The 22,076-nt window shown below is 37.2% G+C and overlaps 1 protein-coding gene across 1 annotated transcript in view; it reads left to right on the top strand.

Moving 5' to 3' along the window:
- LOC134539008 (uncharacterized) overlaps positions 1-22,076 on the top strand; it is a 308,737-nt gene that overhangs the window by 75,810 nt on the left and 210,851 nt on the right. Inside the window, exon 3 of the mRNA XM_063380672.1 lies at positions 16,862-17,103. Coding sequence (XP_063236742.1) covers positions 16,862-17,103 — 242 coding nt within the window. The remainder of the gene's footprint in view (positions 1-16,861; positions 17,104-22,076) is intronic.

Consider the following 22,076-nt stretch of genomic DNA (forward strand, 5'->3'; position numbering starts at 1 on the left):
TAATGTGGCGGCAGCACCCTCTAGCATACGAAAAGAAAATGGCTGATCCAATATGGCCACCATGACTCTATACTGGTCAGCGTAAAATCTGTCTTGACGAAAGTTGTGGGAGTTCAGTCCGTCGGTGGCCTCTGTGGAGAAAGGATCCGTCAACATGTTTTTTTTTATAAGCACGGGTTTCGAACCTAAGACTTCATGGCTTAGGTTAAAATTTTATTTCTTATTTTTTTATTTTCTCCCAATTTTTTGGATTAAAATTTCGGATTTTATAGATGGCGGCCGTAACGAATATTGACAAAGTGACGCAATACATTAAAAATGGTGGAATACAAGATGGCAAAAGATTATAGAATCCAAGATAGCGAACGTATTGAATCTTACAGTTTCGAAGAGAGTGTCACCCACCCCACAATTCACCCCTTTGGGAGATTATTTCAGCAAAATCCTTTCTAAGTGGGTGTTGTTAAACATCAGGAACAAACCTGCCAATTATCCAAGTCTGTAGGTCTTACCAGTTCCAAAGAATTTGTAATAAAAGAGTGTTACTCTTGATTTTATGCATACACGCACTAGCTCTGTTCCCGATAGTATTTCCCGAACTATCATCCCCTATTTAACCCCTTCTGTATCCACCGATTTAAGCTATTCTTTGTCAGTCAGTCAGTCAGTGTGCCCGAAAAGATTTCCCAACCTTTAATCCCTTATTTAACTCCCTTAGGGGATGCAATTTCAAAAATTCATTCCTAGTGCTCCCCTACATTACATTACATTACACTACATTACATTATTATCCTATTCAAAATGTCATGCTTCTAACCCCGACGATTTAAGTGGTGTTACCGGGCTATATTAAGGGTGTGGCTTATCCTAGGGGTTTTTTTTTTTTACGGAATAGCCTAGATGGCTGTTGACCCAGGGATTTGTATTTTATTTTATGAATTATGTATCTCCGTTCACGAGCAGGCGGCCTGAAATGTGCTTGATTGTTGGCGGAAGTGCCGCGGTCGCTCCAGCGCTTGCAGACGCGTAAATCAATCAGCGCTGCCCTTCACCTTCTCCTCCCTCCCCCCCTTCCACCCCCCACCAGCTACGTGTCACAGCCGTCAGCCCCTGTGGCCGGCCTATCATCTTGATGGACTGACAAGCTAGGGGCCTGACGGACGACACCAGTGTGTGGGGGAAGAGAGAGAGAGAGAGAGAGAGAGAGAGGAGGCAGCCGGTAGAGATAACTGCCCTGTTCCCGAATCACAACTCTACAGTCAGTGACCTTACTGGACTAGTATCCAACCCGGGGCAAGAATTAATCTTTCCACCCCCCCCCCCCTTTTTTTCTCCTTTTTTTTATTTTTCAAACCAACCAAACCAAAAAAAATAAACGTTTCTGACACAAAACCCTACATCGCCATAAAATGCTAATTCCACTACATTATTCCAAATATATTTTATTTAACTTAAATGATGATTAAATAGATTCGTTTGCAGCCATTTCATTTTTTTATAACATCACAAGGCGGATAGTAGGCCTATGTGAAAAGAACCACTTTTTTTTTTAATATTTGACGATATACATGTATGTATCTTTCAATTCAAATAATTCAGTTCATCTTACTATGCAACCTTTTTTTTTGTGTTCTAACACTACCATTTTCAAGTAATAATTTATAGTAAAAATTACTCTGCCAGTTTGCCCTCCCCCCCCCCTCCTTTTTTAGTTACGTTCATGTCTACATTTTTATTCCTGCTTAGATTGCAGTACGGAATAAATGGCGATCATTGTAGTCAGATTGATACCACCAGTCTTTTCAACATTCAAAATCATATTTCATGCACCATCGTTATTTAGGATTTTTTTATTTTATTTTTCCATTTTTAAATTTTTTAGAAGGCCTTAAATTAGTGCCTATTGACAGTATTATTTTAGTGGTAGTCATTCTGAAAAAAATAAATATTTCGATGTTAAACATCAATTTATTTCACAGGAGAAGCCTTTTATAGCAGTCGATCACAGTTAATAACAGCAAATAGCTATGCTCAAATGAGCAATATATTTTTTTAATATTAAATAGTATAATAATTATATTTTCACCAATATGTTGTCTTTCAATTACAACTCCTTAGAAATTTAAGAAGAAAAAAAGGAATTTTATCAGACGATGCTCTTAATGAAATACAAAAAAAAATTATCATTTCAAATATTTCTTAACAAAATAAAATGTTTCAGATACGTTTAAAGAAACAGAGCACATCCAAAAAAAAAAAAAAAGACAGTCCAAATGGTAGAAATTGTGCATTGAAAATGTATAGTAAATGCCCATATAAATGCGCGTGGCATTCGAGAGGATGTCTGACGCTACAGGAAGAAAAAGCCTGTCATCTTGGATGTTTTGATAAGCTGAAGGTCTGACAGATGACACATGAAGGGTTGGAGGGGATGGTATAAGAAGGCCGGTAGAGACAACACATATAAACAACAACCCCCTCTCCTCCTTCATCACACTCCTCTTGGATGTGTCACGAATGACAACTCAAGCGAGGTCTCTTAACGTACACTCACGCCCGCGAGCAAGTTGACCCTTTGACCCGCGCGGTACAGTCGTGAACGAGATAAAATCACGCGTCCACCGTTTTATGACTGGCGTTCTGAACTGCAGTAATTTTTTTTGGTGTTAATAACTTCACTACCATTAGCTTATTAATTGTTGTTATCGAAAAACACCCCAAACATTTGTTGGTACTACTCTTAGGGGTTGTGATTACTTTAAAAAAATACGGATGCAATTTTATTTCTTAATAGAAGAGTTAAATTTTTTTCCCAGTTTTTTCTAAACCTTCCGTATTTTTAGTTCCTTGTTCCAATTTCGCCCACTAACGAAGTATATTGAGATTATTCCATCTCTATATATTTTATATATTAGTCTGGGAGTGATTTGAAAAAAATTCGGCATTTAGCGTGTCCATAAAAGAATTACTTTATATAAATACATGCATGCAAGACATATATACATAAATAATTTACCCTTTGCTACACTTAAACGGTTTGTCATTTCACGTTTCCTACAGTTAAGTTGATTTTTCTTTCTTTTTTGTTTACAGTGTGGAGCAATGGAATACATTCTTGCTACATCCCTAATGTCGTAAAAGTATACCAAACAGTATTTAAAATAGAATAATCGCAAATTTTTGGTAATATTAGCAAATTTCGAGTAATTTTTTGCAATTTATGGCAAATTTTTAAGATCAATATCAAGGTCAAGGTAATCCAAGATGGCGGCCAACACCACCGACACCACACCTTACACCCTGTCCCCGAGCCTCCAAACTATACTACTTATTTTACTTACGTATTTTTATTTTGCCAGCCTGATTTAGAGGTTGATATATTATTACTTTAATAAACTTCGACACAGTTTGACTGATCACAATGAAAGCTGGCATTTCGAAGGTTTTTTTTTTTCTTCGTGGAGTAGGTTTTTATGCTATCCATTATTTTCGGAACTCTCCACTAATTGGCGGCTGTAGTCCATCAGCTTCTATAACGTTAAACCGATCGCCATAGTTCATAGATAGAGAATCAGAGAGATAAAACGAGAGATGCTTTGTATATGTGCACCTATTTAAAAAAAAAATGAAAAGAAAAAAAAATTGGTTGTCTGTAAAGTCGGTTTACGGACGATAGTTTAACGTGACAACGTCATAACAAAACATTGATGAAATGATTGATCCAGAAGAAAATGAAATATCATATTCGGCCTGAGACTGAGCCGTAATAGGTTTTTGCAACCAAACCATTTAGGCATTAAAAATATTATATTCTTTGAGGAAGAAATTTTTTTTAAATTTTTCTATCTTTTTTATGATAAAATATACCTCTGCATACTTTTATGAATAAAATTGAATCATTTTTATTGAATAATCACTACTTTGTATGGATACAAAGAAGGAGTGAAATGAAATATACAATTTAGTTAGTAAATTTACTTTTATTTGCATTCATTAATTCCAATATATTTATTACTTTTGAAGTGTCGTGCGCGTCGTATTTATTTACAAGTACAAAAAAAAATTTCAGTTGCCGGGATTCGATCCGTGAAAATGCTAACCGCACGGCCACGAGGCCATATTGGGAACAATTGTTTCAGAGGTTATAAATTAATAATATTCCACGCACGATATTTGTTTGCATTTCTTTTAACTAGCATATTTTCTGTTGGACTCGACATATTTACACGCTCGTGGGCTCATAACTATAATACGGTGTGTGATTTAGTTGATCAAATAATAACTCATGACAAATAATTACCAATGTCAAACTAAAGCGTGAAAAGTATCATACCAGCAATAAATATTTAGTTACACAGCTAAAACAATACTCGTACAACACTGTTTAAATATGCTGATTTACACTAGTAATTAAAATAATATGTACTTGTAAGAACGCAATTTCCTTGCGAATATTCTCCCGTGGCGCGGTGCACAACAATAACCTCGAACCCCGCTGTGTTGTCGTCTGCCCCAAGCCGTGTGTGGCGACATGCGCAGACGTGATCCAACCGGCGCGACCCGCCTATCCTTGCAGCATGGCGGGGTGAAACCTGAGCAGTACGCCACCACGTGCCGGCCGAGTTCTCTGTACCGTCCGCAACATACCAGAAAGATGCCACGCATGCGTAAACACATCCGTAGTGGGACATCCATAGTGGGACACTTTTTCGTGCGTGCAGCCAGCGTTCATCGATTTATTAGACGTTGTCACGTCAAAAATGAACGAGGCTTAGCAACCCATGCCGGGCATTAGATAGATAATGTAATCTTTTCAGTATCAGTAATCATTCATTTTTACACTTATTCTACAAAACTTTATAGTTTCTAGATTACATACAGACCATCCATTTTTAGATGGAAATAAACATTCAATGGTAAATAAACATTCAATGGTAGATCAAAGTCTGCCGGGTTCTGCCAGTGATGGCAATTATTTTGCACACTTAACGTTTAATTGAATTTAATTTTTGAAAAAAAAAAAAAGTTTTCTTCGACCTGTGTTCAGCCCGGGCAACGCCGGGTACTGCAGCTAGTTATAAATTAACGACGTAACTAGGAATGCAATTCGTTCTGGTAGCATTTGTCTTACACGTACTTGCTTGTGGACTGAGATATATTTAACTCCTCGTGGCCATAAAAAAATATTTCCAGTTCCAAAAAAAAAATTAACAAAATGACTTCGAATCGGAGGCCCAGTTCTCTCTGCTTTCCATTGGAGCAGAGATTTTTGAATCACGCATTTGCGTCGCGAGGGAAGAGAAATAATTCTTCATGAATATGAAATGACCTCCCCTCCCCCGTAATGACTATGACGTTATGATCCCTGTGTCACTCTGCTGGCTACGCGGGCGAATATATGCTAGGCCCCGCTTGCAAATGCTATTCCGGCGGACTACTTGCATTACCAATGCGATGCGTTAAAAGGTTGCATACGGGTGTGCCATTCGACACCTGGTCCAATTTTCACAAATATCCATCTTTTTTCAACTCGCTGCATAAAAGAAAACAGTGTTGATGTGTGAGTTCAATTACTTTTAAAATTATTCATTGTTTTAAATGGTTATTTTGGTTATGGATTTGCGTTTCAGAATCGACTGGCATAGTAACTAAAAAAAAAATTAGTTAGTAATTTAAAGATTTTTTTTTTCCAACCGATTCCCCAAAGAAGAAAATTTATGCTTTTAGTTCTGCTCATTGTATAGTTTAGATATTTGTGTTGATATTTCGTGATGCATGCTTTAAATTGATTGTAAGTCAGCTGAGAGCATATATACATTTAAATCAGTTTTTACTATACATTTAACAGAAGATGCATTCCAGTGTGAAAACCTAAAATGTAATACCAATCGTTGCATAATAAAGTAGTCTTAAAAAATTCGTGTTCTTACAATTGAAGAAAAGTTTTATTTAGTTTTTTGAATCATTGTTACGAAAGTACTAAGAAAAGGTTTTTTTTTATTTTTTTTTATTTTTCTGTCTATGTTACCATTACAATTAACATAATATTTGACTTAAATTAGTTAAAAGCAAGAATTTTTTCAAATATTTTTTTATATTAGGGTAACTGTTTTGGACTCATTTCGACTGCTTAATTTTTTTTTTACCATTTCTCAGGTTGCATTAGTAACTTAACGAAGTAACAGACGTCAGAATATGTCACTTGGTAATTTCTCTTAAAATAAAAAATAAATAAAAACCATGTATTCGCGCTATTTCTTAACCATAGGCCCCGGGTATTTTTCTTGACGCTGGAAAACCAGCAACGTTAGTGGTTTAATTGCTCCGGAGTGGTAGGCCTGCTACGCGGATGTGATTACTGTTTCAGTTTTGCTACGCGTTGCAGGCGCACGAGGCCAAAGTTTCGAACAGCAATTAATCCTCGAGTCGAGTTAAGTGTCTGAAGGGGTGGCCTTCCTTCAAGGATAACGAAGCGAAGTGCCTACCTACAAGGCTTCCTCTAACCAGATTATGCTGATGTCTGTAATGTCACGTGGTATCACAAAGTAATTTTAATAAATATTTAATCATTTCACGTTTAGTTGTTTTCTCTCACAACCCCACAAATAATTTATTACTAATTTTGATACAGTTAATATATTTAAAGTTTACGGTTTGTATGTTCAATAGCATATTCAGTTAACGCAAGGATAATTTTGAGTTTATGATTATATCTGTTTATTTTTCACTTTAATGTTAAAAATATTTTTTTTTTATTTCAGTTGATAATAAAACTATACTTTTTCTTAATGGCATTTTGGCATATTGGCAGTAGTAAAATATTTTCACCTATAGAAACTCTTTAAAAAAATGTAATAATATATTTTCGTCTCAAATTCAGTGTTTGAAATTCAATAATAAGTTGTAAAATTTTTTTTAAAATAAAATAAGTGTCCACTAACGGAAACACAACTGAGGAATTTTGAATTGCGATAGCGCGCATTTAATAACAGATCCAGGATTACAACGTATTTTAAAAGTAGCGATTTTTTCTTTTCGTGGATTTAAAAGTTTTTTCATATGTATTACAGGAAAGTTTTGCTATCACGAAGATTTGATTGGCGTACGATATACGGAAGCGAATATATACAGGTTAAACCCTCCACTCGCGCGGTCGGCTTGTAGAAATGGGATTCATATTCCGCTATTAAAACGCATCACAAAACTATATTTACTTATTATTTGCCATTAGAAGTAACACTAATTTAAGCAAGCATTGCCATTGCCTTGCTGATTTTCCATTTCCGTCTTGAGGCTAAAAACGCCCCGAAGAATTATAACTTCAAAAATAAGTGTTTCCTTTTAAATCTATTGGTGGTACGAAGAAACGTTTAACTGTTTCATCTCTGCACTTGTAAACAGTTTTTTTTTTCTTCATATTATATATGCCAAGCGAGAGCAATTATTAAAATTTAGTCTTGTCTTATATTGCTAATTAAAACAATTATAAAATAATTTTACTTGACCGCAGTCCATGAAGCATGTATCGAACAAATAACCGACTGCCAATTTTATACAAATCAATTGTTAAAAAAAATTGCATTTTTTTATTTTTGCACGAAGGTTTTTTTTCTTTACATTTTAAATGACTCGCAAATTTACAATCGAATTTTTAATTACAAAGTTTATTCTCAGTCTTTAAAATGCTCTCAAGTTTTAAACGACTCTTTGGTGCCCGAGAAAATGGGGAAATCGATGTGTTCCGCACAAAGGAAGCGATCGTCCGTTTCCTTCCAGTTCCCGCGTTTGTAATTTATTCCAGCTCACATTCCGATAAATTTCTCGGCTGTCTCCAGCACCTGCACTCTGACAAGTTAAGTGCCTCCGTTCTTCAAGGGGTCTGAGTTCACAGGACACAAACACATCACGTTGATTTTTTTTTTCTAGATTTGCGTCGTGACAGACCATGCCCGAATTCCTTCAGAATGAGTTGCACATTTCGTGGAACTAAATGGGAGACAGTGAAATTAATCATTATGCGAATGGCCTGAATGCAAGAACAGCACCAAAGTTTCCTCATTTGTTATTTATTCAAGTCTAAATGTATTTGACTACCTGCAAATAATGTGTATTCAATGACCACTACGTCACCATATTTATAAATATTTTTTTTATAATTATGAAATCTTTAATATCTACTTGTTTAGTTGAAAGTTTATTTGAAATATATATTTTGTACATTGTCCATAATTCTTAAAATTAATAAGTTTTGTAGGCTTTTTACTAGACCTTTTTGTTGGCGTATTTGTATGGAAAAAGTATCTAATGTATATCACTTACATGTTTTTTTTATAATAAATTGTCGAAGAGCTTTTTCTATAATTTCGGCAACCCATCCAATGTGTTAACAAAATGAATTGCAAAATTGTAACCTCTCAGTTTGAAAGTTGATTCTGATGGCTACGTAATATTGTTACGAGGCAGCCAGTGACGAGGCTGGCCAGGCAGCCGGCATAAGGAAAACGCGCGATGCAGGTAGCGCCCGTCCCTCCCCTATCGATACGACGTAAATACAATTATCGGCCTTCCCAAATAATTCGGTGTGCCTGAGAATTCTGCGGACAAACAACCCCCCCCCCCCCCCCCCTAGATACCAACCAGCGTTAAATGCCGTAACTAGAACGCCATTTTTCTGGCAGCTTCGAGATTTTGATGACGCGATATTTCGAAGGGGCGCCACGAGACCTTTCCTGGGCGGAACTTTCGCAGGTAGGTGTATAAAACGACGCCAATTCCTGGGAGACATAGTGATAGAGGCTGGTAGTGACACCAGCGAATCCCCGGGCAGTGAAAGTGAAGAGGGTGTGGGTGACTCCTTTGGCGAGCAATAGAGGGCGAAGAGCGACGGCCTTCGTATATTCAAAGATCGGATCGTCGAGGATCAGGGCATCGGGAGGACGGTGTTGTGTGTGCGGCGGACGTGTGAGTAGTTCGAGGCGGGTTTTTTTTTATTTTGGACCGTGGTTGTGTGTTAGGAGACGGAAAGTAGAGGGAGACACTGTAGAGCCGATCTCTAGTAGGGAGAGTAAAAAAATTGGACTTACGAAGGTGTGATTAGTTCGTGAACAGACATTGAAAGTGTTTTCAATTGAATAATAGTGTAACTATTAGCTAATAAACGAATCCGTCATCAATTATTTGGAATATATATTTTCCGGGCATGTGTTTGCCGCATGTAACAATAAAGTTTTGTAAGTTATATAACATAAATTGGTGCCTTAATTTTCTAGGTCTCTTTTCGCTCTTAAGATTTTTTACAAATGAGTATTATGAAATGTTTGAGTTTTTTTAATAACAATTAAATAACCCTTTTACTGGCATCAGTATTAATTTCTGGAAAGTTTTGAACTGGTCTGGTGTAGCTGTTGTGTGTAGTTTTGTTTTGCAGCTTTTACTGACTATATTTAAATTATATATTAAATTCATTGAATTTGTTATTAATATTTAAATAAATTATTATAGTAACATAATATTAAATTTAATATACTATACACATAGTTAATCAATAATGAAATTTACATTAGTTGTTAGTGTACATACGAAAATTTTATAAGATTGGTTTTCGAGCATGGTATTTATATGAAGCACTCTTTATGATTAAATGTTCATGAGGATTCAAGCCTGGGATACAAAAAAAATGTTAAATTATGTCAACTGTTTTCTTAAATCTAATATAATTTTGAATAAAATGTGAAAATTGTTGCATGAGATTTTACAAAAGGTTTGAATATTATTGTAAAGATTTTCGTATTTTAAACATTTTAAATTAAAAAAAAAAAATAATTTTTTAGTTTAAATATGAGCGTTCTACGTCTGCACTAAGTGTTTTTTTTTATTTAAATAACCACAGGTTTAATCCAGGATGACTTAACTCTTAAATTTTTATTCTTTCGCCTTTTATTTATTTTATGAGTATGAACTGTCACAAGAAGTTTAATATTTATTACGATATTATTATACAGGCTGTCAACAAATTGCGATGCATAAATCTAGTGGGTGGCAGAAAATGCCAGAAGAAACAATTTTCGCGAAGGAACATATGTCCGGAAAACGAAAACTTTCAAGTTACAGGTACGATACCGTGGCGCGTTAATTTGAATTTGGCGGGCTTTCAGGGGGGACCACTCCATTGGCTGAGAGGAACGAGCGATCGCAGCGCAGTGGCGTTCAGACGTACCGCGGGAAGCAGGCGACGTGACGGACTCTTAGACGTTTAGGGTCAGCCTTACGCAGTCTGGCGTGCATCACATTAAGGGGGTGCCTCCCATTTCAGGTCAAGATTTTATATTTACAGTAACTACAGATAAACTTGTAGATTTTTTTTTCAATTGTTTAACTTTCACGAAATGAAAAATATGTACAGAGAAAATTAGAGCGTCAGTGAATTGTACAGTTCGACAAGATTTTTCATACCTCCGTTGAATTTTACAATAAAACGACGAACGGTTGATGAATATTGCAATACATGTAATGTGCAAGATGTTCGCAAATTAATAAATGTTCACAGGGTTTCACGGCCATTTGTCTGAAGTAGCTTGGCTTCTGGGTAACTGCTCCCTGATGATGGCGACTGCAATGTCGACCGAAACGTCGGTGACATATTCGCCAAGGGCGCGGCTACAACCCAGAAGGCAAGCTACTTCATGTTCGAAAATAATTGTGGGGGGGAAAAAATTTAATGAACGTCAGGAAACGTGCCGAAACAAGCAACCATTGTTGAGGAAGATATTCCATTGAAAATGAAACCATGATAAGTTGAAGGCGCGGTCAGAAGCGCGAAAATGTTGAATTTGGCGGGCTTACAGCGGGACCGCTCCATTGGCCGAGAGGACGCGCAGTGTCGACTGTTAGCGAGCACGATGATGCGATTATGGACCTTACGCACGGCAGACTTGACGTCCTCAAGGGACAACCGACGTGCCAAATGGTGTGTACGGGCGGGCTTAAATCGCACCAGCGCACATTTGCCAAGGGCGCTTTCACGACGGAGGTGCACTGAACTGGAAGACCTACGAACAGCGACTGCCTGAAACCGGCAGATTATTCCGACCTTACGGCCGGCATTCTCACTTTCCCCTCCCACATATGCGCCCTAATAGGGTGGAGTGGGAGTAGCGTTCCAGTTCGCTTTTAATAACATTCCAGAGCTTTTAAGAAAAACAGAACTGTTAGGGATCACTCACTGTTGTTTGATCGGGAGGGTGTTTGTGCTTCGGCAATGACCAGCGGCTGGGACCACCAACCCATCATAGTCACCGCCTCAGCCCCTTTATAACACTCAGCTGACCAGACAGTTGGCTGTGTCCTGAGCCCTAGGACTTTTTCAGAACTGCTGGCGCCTACCCCGATCTCCCACATCACGCTGGGACTCCTCAAAACACCCAGTGAACCCGTGGTCCGGTGGAGGCCTATCCAACCTCTGCCAGCTGTCCAGGCTAGTACCGGAGCTGTGTCGTAGCTCGTCACCTGGAACTGGCAGTTTCACACCACTTAAGGGGGTGCCTCCCATTTCAGGTCATGATTTTATATTTATATTAATCACAGCTCAACTTTTAGACTTTTACAATTGTTTAACTTCCACGGAATGAAAAATATATACAGCGCATACTTTTTGCATGATTATATGCCAAAGTTACATTTTTAACGTTTATGGGTTGCACAAATAAGGAGAATTTAATTTTTTTTTGCAGAACTGAAACTTTTTTGGTTCAATTGCAATGCCACTGGATACTTCAAGAAATGGTTTGAATTTATTTTAGAAAGTATTAATTAATTTTACCTGGCATTTCAAAATTCTCAAAATTTGTTACGATTTTGACAGCCAAGAAACATGAAATGAGTTATTGTGATAGAAATGCAAACCATATCATGAAGTAGCCAGAGGCATTGCAGTTAAACCTAAAACGTTTCAGTTCTGCAATAAACTTAATTCTCCTTATTTATACAACCCAAAAACGTTAAAAATGTAACATTGGCATATAATCATGCAAAAAGTATGCGCTGTATATATTTTTCATTCCGTGAAAGTTAAACAATTGGAAAAGTCTAAAAGTTGAGCAGTGATTAATATAAATATAAAATCATGACCTGAAATGGGAGGCACCCCCTTAAGTGGTGTGAAACTGCCAGTTTCAGGTGACGAGCTACGACACAGCTCCGGTACTAGCCTGGACAGCTGGCAGAGGTTGGATAGGCCTCTACCAGACCACGGGTTCACTGGGTGTTTTGAGGGGTCCCAGCGTGATGTGGAAGATCGGGGAAGGCGCCAGCAGTGCTGATAGGACACAGTCAACTGTCTGGTCAGCTGAGAGTGGTAAAGGGGCTGAGGCGGTGACTATGCTGGGTTGGTGGCCCCAGCCGCTGGACATTGTCGAAGCTCTAACACCCTCCCGAAACAACACAAGGGAGCGATCCCCAACAGTTATGTTTTTCTTAAAAGCTCTGGAATGTTTATAAAAAGCGAACTGGAACGCTACTCCCACACTACCCTATTAGGGCGCATATGTGTGAGGGGAACGTGAGAATGCCGGCCGTAAGGTCGGAATAATCTGCCGGTTTCAGGCAGTAGCTGTACGTATGTCTCCCAGTTCAGTGCACCTCCGTCGTGAAAGCGCCCTTGGTAAATGTGCGCTGGTGCGATTTAACCCCGCCCGTACACACCATTTGGCACGTCGGTTGTCCCTTGAGGACGTCAAGTCTGCCGTGCGTAAGGTCCATAATCGCATCATCGTGCTCGCTAACAGTCGACACTGCGCGTCCTCTCGGCCAATGGAGCGGTCCCGCTGTAAGCCCGCCAAATTCAACATTTTCGCGCTTCTGACCGCGCCTTCAACTTATCATGGTTTCGTTTTCAATGGAATATCTTCCTCAACAATGGTTGCTTGTTTCGGCACGTTTCCTGACATTCATTAAATTTTTTCCCCCCCACAATTATTTTCGAACATGAAGTAGCTTGGCTTCTGGGTTGTAGCCGCGTCCTCGGCGAATAATTCACCGAAGTTTCGGTCGACATTGCAGTCGCCATCATCAGGGAGCAGTTACCCAGAAGCCAAGCTACTTCAGACAAATGGCCGTGAAAGCCTGCGAACATTTATTAATTTGCGAGCATCTTTCACATTACAGTATTGCAATATTCATCAACCGTTCGTCGTTTTATTGTGAAATTAAACGGAGGTATGAAAAATATTGTCGAACTGTACAATTCACTGACGCTTTAATTTTCTCTGAATGATTTCATCAGTCTGTGAGCTGGCGTGTCGCATTGACGCGGGTTCATATTCAGTAATTAATAGCTAGTAATTAATCGTTCTTGTAGATCCTACGCTCTCGTCATGCGCCACAATAAAACGGGAACGTCCGCCATTAATTTATAAAAGATGATAAAGAACCACCACAATCCAAACCACTTTATTACATTGATTTCAGCAATTAAAAAAAAGATTTTTTATGTGCGAAAGAATACTCCATCAATTTTTTTTATCATCGCATGGCAATGAAGATCTGCGGTTAATCCATCCCAGGGAACAGTAAAAAACATAAAAGTGCGCACAGCTATTATTCCTACAAATTTTAACTCCCCCCGTTTGTGATGATTAAACCGCTTAATTACCTCAAATGTTTTACGACGCACAACCAAATCACTTAAACCCAAATTGAAGTGTGGAAAATATTAGTTAAGCCCCTTAAGTGTTACGGTTTTTACATTATTTTAAACACTAAATGTTTTATTTTTAAACGTTTTCTGGCCGTTATTCTATGGTGGTAAACGCGTAACTTCATGCAGTAATTAATTTTTTTCTTAAATAAGGTTGATTTTATGCTCAGTTTTTCTTAGCAAATTCAAAAAATTACGATAAAAACGTAGCCTCGTTTTATAAACTATAGCTCGTTTATTGCTCGAAGTCTTTGATGGTCGTCCTGGAAGTAGGTTTAGTAGATAAAAACTTTGTGTGGCTTTTAAATTACGGTCTAAACTTTTGACGTAAATGCTGGTCTGAAGTCGACGTAATTTAACGTTTAATAGTTTTGTTTGATAGCCCTACGCAGAAATAAGAGAACGGATAACCACCAGTAAAATAGATTTTTTTCTTTTTCGTGTTCGGTTTTTCCACAAACCGTTATTTTCGTTCAATAAGTTTGGACGTTGTAGGATACAGGACGTCTTTTGCACAGTCGTTCGTCTAACTGTTATCCCAGATGCATGAATTGGGCATCTGTTACTTTTTGAAAAGAGTGCTTATCGAAATGAGTAAACCTACTGCTGCAAACAGTTGTCCAGGTATGAAAAAACCCAATTCGATCAAAGACAAATGCAAATAAAGAGCGTTTTGAATATGTTTTTAGGTTCATTTAATATCCTTTCACCTAATTTTAAATTTTTTACTATCACGTATAATAATGGATTTTTTATAGCATTTTCAAAGTGAAAATTTTTAATTTTTTAAATATTTTAATCCACATTAAGCTTCCATTTATTCTCACTTTAGAGAATCTGAAGTAAAACTGAAACTGCAATTATACGTTTGTCATTACTCCTGGAGTTTCTATATGACTTTACCGTCTTTAATTCTTCTCCACAACTCGCTCCCAACTTTACTGTAGGTCAATAAGTCTTTGGTCGTGCTTAAATAATTTTAATATGAAAGACAAGTAATTTTAATAATTGTGAATTCTCATACAAAAAATATATTTTTTTTAGATTAAAATTACAAAAGTTTTAAATCTTGGCTAAATATTGAATTGTGACGACATAAATTATTTGGCGAATTGAGTAAACACATATTTTTATGTGAGATATTTCTTTTGTTTTGCGAGCATAAATATACTTACCGATAATTTCTTTGACTTTTACAAAAAATCCTTTATTTCCATATATTTCGTATTCGTCTAGAGGTTAAGGGACCACAAATGGCATGACTTTGAGGGTTGGTTGGGGGAAGGGGGAGGGGGGGTTTAAGGGAGTGCGTTCAATGTTAATTCTTCATTTTATATTTATGGTTGGAATTAATTTAAGGAAATTCCATTTAAATTATACATACATCGCCTTTCAAAATCATCAAATTGGCGAGACATGCAAACCAAATCATGCATAGGCCAGTATCATTACGTTTAAGAATAAAAAAGGTTCTGTTCTGCAATCCATTTCATTAATCTTATTTGTACTCCTCAAAAACAATGAAAATGTAACTTTAGCAGCTAATTTTGCGAACAAAAGGATACATTTAAAATCATTATCTGGGATTAACGTAAATACAATATATATTAAAAAGAAAAAAAGGGGAGGCACCCTCTTAACACTGAAGTAGGTAACGAGTAATGCGTGTTGCATACGCAAAGTGCGTTCAGGCGTGCGTGATCGACGGGCAAGCGACACGGTGTAATGAGTGTTGCATATGCGGGGTGTTTGCAGGGGTTTGTGCGTGTGTGAGGCGAGCTGCCTGATTGGCAGGCGGTGCGTTGAGGAATCCCATGGTCGGGGGCTTTTCGACGTGAATACGTCTTTAAAATTGCTTCCATAGTGGGAGGCAATTAAAAAAAACGAATGATAACAAAAACCGGGGGATACAGTTTGGTGTTGCAGCTACATCCAACATTTAATCACACCACTGGATATCTAAAGGATCAAAGAACTCGTTACGCTAAGTGAGGACTGTGACGCGTCGCGCGCAGTGGAGGGGGAAGCACCGCCATTTTGAGGTCATTTCTCTGCGTTTCGAGATTTTCCATTCAGTAAAAATTTTTGACTCGAAGAAGCTACGACGTTCGTTTGAATTTTAATCGTCAGCTCTCGTCAAAATCTATGGATTGCAGGTATAAAACATTAGTGTATAAAGTTACAGTGAATATATATGGTGTTAAATTAAAAATATCACCTGTTACGTACACGTATTTGCGTAAAACACACGGCCGTGTCCGTGACTCAGCCACACCCCGTTTAATTGAAGTGAAAAATCCTATAGGAAGGTTTTGATAGGGAGTAAATTCATGTAAGTCGTCATCGACACGGTCATGTGACGTGTTAATTTTTTTTTATATTTCAAGGATGAAACATAATTAAATAACGTTTTAAAGATACAAGTTCTTAATTTTATCTTTATTTTCCAAGGATATTTTAACTTTATTGTGTGGTACATATTGCGAGTATTGGATAATTTTAGTAGTTATTTAAGTTGAGGTAATGTTTTTTTTTCCTTTTTTTATTTACGATGTCAATTTTTTTCAAATATCAGGTTATTGATTTATTAGAGATAATGTTGATTATTTGTAGATTTAAGTTAATATTTTTTTATTCTTTCAATGAAAAAAAAACTTCATTTCTTCTAGTTTTAAAGTTATTATTGGTAGGGGCAAAACGTATGGGTTCGCGTCACCGACACGCTAGTGATATAATACCAAAATTATTTTCTTGCGTACATTCGACGTAAAAATTATTTCCTATTTACACATTAAAAAAAAAAAATTTAAGTTTTCAATTCTGTCTACAGTCCCCATGATTGAATTTTAGGTTTTTTTTTTTTTACGTGATAACGTCTTATAAATCTATGAACGCCGGCTGCACGCACGAAAAAGTGTCACGTTCCATCTGAGCCGAGCGTGCAAGAACCGGCCAACCACCGTGCGAGAATATCTTCTATAATATAAAACCAACCGGTTAAGGCGGGCTTTTTAACTAATTGTTCGTTATTATATTTAAACAAATTATTTAAATCAAATTTGCAAAAAAAAACTGTAAATAATATTTGAAAATTAAAAAAGTATGCAATTTTTCATTAATTTTTTTTTCTTATGACGTTATCACGTACGATACACGTCCGTGTCACAGGCACACCTCATGTTTTTTTTTACAAGGCGGTGGTGATGTGGCTGGTGCTGGCGGCGGCGGCGGCTGCGTGCTGCGGGGGCGGCGTCTCGGGGGCGGCGCCGTGCGGCGGCGTCCTGAGGGAGCCGCGAGGCGTCCTGCACACCCCTGGCTTCCCAGAGGACTTCCCCACGCCCCTGCGCTGCCGCTGGATCCTGGACAGCTCCGGCTGGCCCAACTCCACCCTGCTCGTCTACCTCACGCAGGTGAGACCCTCTGCCGGCGACCTTCTTCGACGACCGTGGGTTCGGACCTGCCGGGATGGACCGACAAACGTACTACCGGATTCTGAATGTTTACAGGACTTAACTGAAGCTCAACACCATTAGCACTGTGTTTGCGATTGAAATATCTTTTTATACAAAAAAATTCCTTTAAGTTTAATGAGTATGTAGGAGAAAGTCGTCGAAATTGGACCGTTGCCTAAATTGGACCACCCTTGTTTCTCACCACGTAGGAACATTTGAAACTGTTGAGTTGGCTCTACTGATAGTCCATAGCACCCAGGTCACGCCACACAACGAGCAGTGAGGTTCAGCCATTGGGAGCAGTAGGATCGTCGAATTAGTGTTTCCGTAATTCGTGTTGTTATTGTTGCACTACGGAACATAAGCTACTGTAGCGAATAAGAGAACGTAATTAAAGTTGCCGTAATATATTTTAAAAGTGTGTTTCATTAGCTACAAATAGCATAGTGTAAAATTATTCATGAAATTACTTTATTCTTTTAACGCCATTTTTTCACTTACGGCGACCAGTTGCCAAAGTTGGACCGATCAGTGACTCCTAAATTGGACTGGTCCAATTTGGGCAACATGAATGGTAACATTTTAGATAAGCTAATATTTTCAGTCAATATAATTCGGCTGTAATATGTTTTCGTTTTGTACATGTTTATGTTTCATAGAGGATCCGTTTTAGGCAAGTTTGACTAAATTCGCGTATGTTTTAAAACATTGATTGTTGGAGTTGTCTGTTTAGGTTCCTAAGATGGCCAAAAATTGCGAGACATTTAAGAAGACTATAAAATAAATATCACCGCTAGCAAAAGTATCAAAAGTTTGTCAACTGTCTATTCGTGAAAAGGTAAAAAGAGGGTGAAAGGCTCAAGGTGGATTCGTAATCACAAACAGCCCCTACAAACGAGAATTGGAGCACGCGAAAGGTAGGCCTCAGTTGAAAAAGTTGAATACAGGTTCACTTTTCAAGGAACACGATGGGAATAACGCAGAAGATTTTGCAAACTGGTTATGTGTTTTGTATGAGGAGGTAAAGGAAGAAGGCATGATACAGTGCAAGGGCTGTAAGTCTTAGGTACACACACGATGTGCCAAAGTGTGGCCAAGCATCAAAAGGTATTACTGTGCAAACTGCAAATAGACTTTATAAAAATTTTGTTTACTTTACTGTGCCATTATTGTGCTATTGTTAATGCTATTTATACATGTAATTTTGAGGGTCCAATTAAGGCAACCATCGGTCTAACTTAGGCACCAGGTTTCCAAATTTGGACCGTTTACATACTTCTAGTTTTCTCCATTTAATACATATAAGGGGTTATATATTTGAGCAATTCGACATATCTGGTGAAAAATAATTCTTTGATGAATATTTTCCGCACTGTTTTGTTCAAATTGCTTACTTAATAAAAATATGGTTAAAGAAAACAAAAAAGTGGTCCAAGATAGGCAATCGTCCCCTATATATATATATATATATACTATATTTATATATCTTATATATAAAATTCTCGTGTCACAGTTTTCGTTGCCATACTCCTCCGAAACGGCTTGACCGATTTTGATGAAATTTTTTGTGCTTATCCGGTATCTATGAGAATCGGCCAACATCTATTTTTCATCCCCCTAAATGTTAGGGGTAGTCCACCCCTAAATTTTTTTTATTTTATTTCCAGTTTTTGGTAGGAAATCACCATGGCAACGGCTGTTGCTTTGTTGATGCTTCATTCGTCTTTATGGCAACGGCTATTTCATTGTTAGTGCAGTCCTCATCACCGTTGAAATTTTGCAAGTACTTTAAATATCAAAAATTGCCATACTCCTCCGAAATGGCTTGACCGATTTTGATGAAATTTTTTGTGCTTATCCGGTATCTATGAGAATCGGCCAACATCTATTTTTCATCCCCCTTAATGTTAGGGGTAGTCCACCCATAATTTTTTTTTATTTTTTAGACAAAATTTTTAATTTCTATTTTTTTATGATACAACATACAAAAATACATACAATTCTCAATTTTCACCCTTCTACGATCAACCCTTATTTTTTAATAGCCATTTTAGTAATTTAATCATTTTTCCTCTCCGGTCGAAAACTGATCAATCGTCATTTAATTAGTTATCCCCGCCAGATGTCTACAGGTGTCACTTCTGACCCAGTAAACAGCACGGAGTAGGGATGAGAACGAAGCCGGTCTCCTTTCTTTCTCACTCCCTACACAGTTGTCGGCCATCATTATTGTTTATGCATCAAGTGTAGTAGTAACGTTGACAGCTATTATTTTGTTATTTCAGTGTAACTCTCATATTAACTTTTAATCATTCCTATTTTATCAATAATAATTAAATTATCAATTTTGAGTGTATTTTGCACGATTAGTTAATCAAGTGATTTTATAACCTCAAAAGTACTCAACACGTGACACGAGCTTCCAATAACAACGGATTTTGTGTTGTAAGTATACTTTTTTTTATTTATATCGAAAATGTTGTTGATCTTATAAAAATGTAATTTTAATTTAATTTTATTAAAACAATGTAATTGAACAATTAAGATTTTCATAGTTTCCAACAAATCAATCATTATGAATCTTTATTTTGAAATGTCAATGGAAATATTGGTTGTATGAAAAAATTATCTCCGGTCGAAAACTGATCAATCGTCATTTAATTAGTTATCCCCGCCAGATGTCTACAGGTGTCACTTCTGACCCAGTAAACAGCACGGAGTAGGGATGGGAATGTTTTCATAAAATTTAATTTTTTACTTTTGTTTGAAAATTTTTTCCATAAAACTTATATTTTTGTTATAAATCATTTCAAAACTGCGGAAAAAATCCTGGCCCTAATTATACTTTTAACATTTTTCATCATTAAATAATTTCATTAATTCTATTTATGTATGTTTTGTACAGTGAGCAATGCCAAGAAAACGCAAAGGGGCTGATTTGAGCCGCAGTACAAGTAAAGCTCGAAACTTGCGAAATAGCAGATCCGAAAGAACAGAAGAACAAATCCAGCAACAAAATACTGATGCACGTGTCAGAATGGCGCAATTGCATCAAGAAGAGCCGGAAGATACACGAGCTGAACGCAATGAAGTCAGAAGATTAGAACAACGACAATCACGCCGTTTCACAGTCAATAGACGAAGAACAAATGACCAACAACGACAACAGGTACATCGAGCATTTATATCTGATTCATTCCTGCGTCTAGCATTCCAGTATGAGCCCGATATTGAATATTATGCTCATTCAAAAGTGGTAATTGGTGCTATGGACAAGGAATGTCCGCATTGTCATGCTCTGAAATTCAAAAATGAGCCAGCTGGGATGTGTTGCGCGTCAGGAAAAGTGCAACTACCTGAAATTGAAACACCACCTGAACCATTGAACGGCTTACTTATCGGCACGGATCCAGATTCTAACGTGTTCCTGAAGTCAATTCGAAGATTCAATTCATGCTTTCAAATGACATCGTTCGGAGCAACAGAAATAGTTCGAAATACTAATGCAACTGGTCAACAATTCAATTCTACATTCAAAATCAGAGGCCAAGTTTATCATAAAATGGGCTCACTGCTGCCAATGCCAAACGAACCACATAAATTCTTACAAATCTACTTTATGGGCGGCGAGGATTCCGGAAGCGCACTTGCCAATCGCGTGAATGCACGTTGTGATTATAATAACCTTGATTCACTTTATGCCAGGCGCATCGTCAGCGAGCTAGATGCTCTTTTGAACGAGCACAACGAGTTGCTGAAAATATTCAAATCACATATGCACCAATTACAAAGCGATAATCACGCTATCGTCATTAATCCTGATAAAACACCAGCTGGAGAGCATATTCGTAGATTCAATGCACCCGTTGTTGATGATGTTGCTGGAATCATGGTTGGCGATTGTACAGCTGCACGAGAAATTGTGATTCGTAGAAGAAATAATAATCTTCAGTTCATTGCTGACACACATCGTTCATATGACGCTCTCCAATATCCGCTAATATTCTGGAAGGGACAAGACGGATATTGCATAAACATAAAACAACGAGATCCCATATCAGGTACTTCATTGATTATTAATTTATAAGAATAAACACTCAGCATAAAATAGCTTTAAAAATTATCTAATATTTATCTCGATTATTTTACTAAATTAAATAATTAATTTTATACACGTGTTCATATTAATATTTAATATTGTTTTTATTTAAAAACAAATATTTTATTAAATTAATGCTTTGCCAACGGTATTAATAACATTTTTATAGCACTTTTATTAATTTATTTCTATTAATTAGTTGCATGCAAAATTAAAGTTAGTGTTTTATTATGCCAAGTAAGTATAACTTCTAAAGTGCTTACATAAGTACACGAACCCTTTTTTTATGTGTAAACATCTTAGCTCACAATTAAATTATTGAACGTAATAAATTTAAATTAATTTTCATGAACAAATATTACAGGAGCTGAAACAAACAAGAACGTTAGCTCAAAGGATTATTATGCGTACCGATTAATGATTAGACGTGGCCTGGACAACGTCATTTTACGATGTCGTGAGCTTTGTCAACAATTCATGGTCGACATGTACGCGAAGATTGAGAGCGAACGACTACGATACTTACGATATAATCAACAAAAGCTGCGCGCGGAAGAGTACATTCATTTGCGAGACGCTATCAACAACAACGCCGACGTCGCCGAAATTGGTAACCATGTCATTTTACCATCATCGTACGTAGGCAGTCCACGTCATATGCAAGAATATATACAGGATGCTCTGACTTTCGTGCGCGAATATGGACGACCATGTTTATTTATCACGTTCACATGTAATCCAAAATGGCCAGAGATTACATATTTGCTACTGCCTGGCCAAAATGCAATACATCGCCATGACATTACAGCACGTGCGTTCAGACAAAAGTTGA

The sequence above is a fragment of the Bacillus rossius genome, chromosome 14 (assembly GCF_032445375.1).
Source record: "Bacillus rossius redtenbacheri isolate Brsri chromosome 14, Brsri_v3, whole genome shotgun sequence".
NCBI classification, from domain to species: Eukaryota; Metazoa; Arthropoda; class Insecta; order Phasmatodea; family Bacillidae; genus Bacillus; species Bacillus rossius.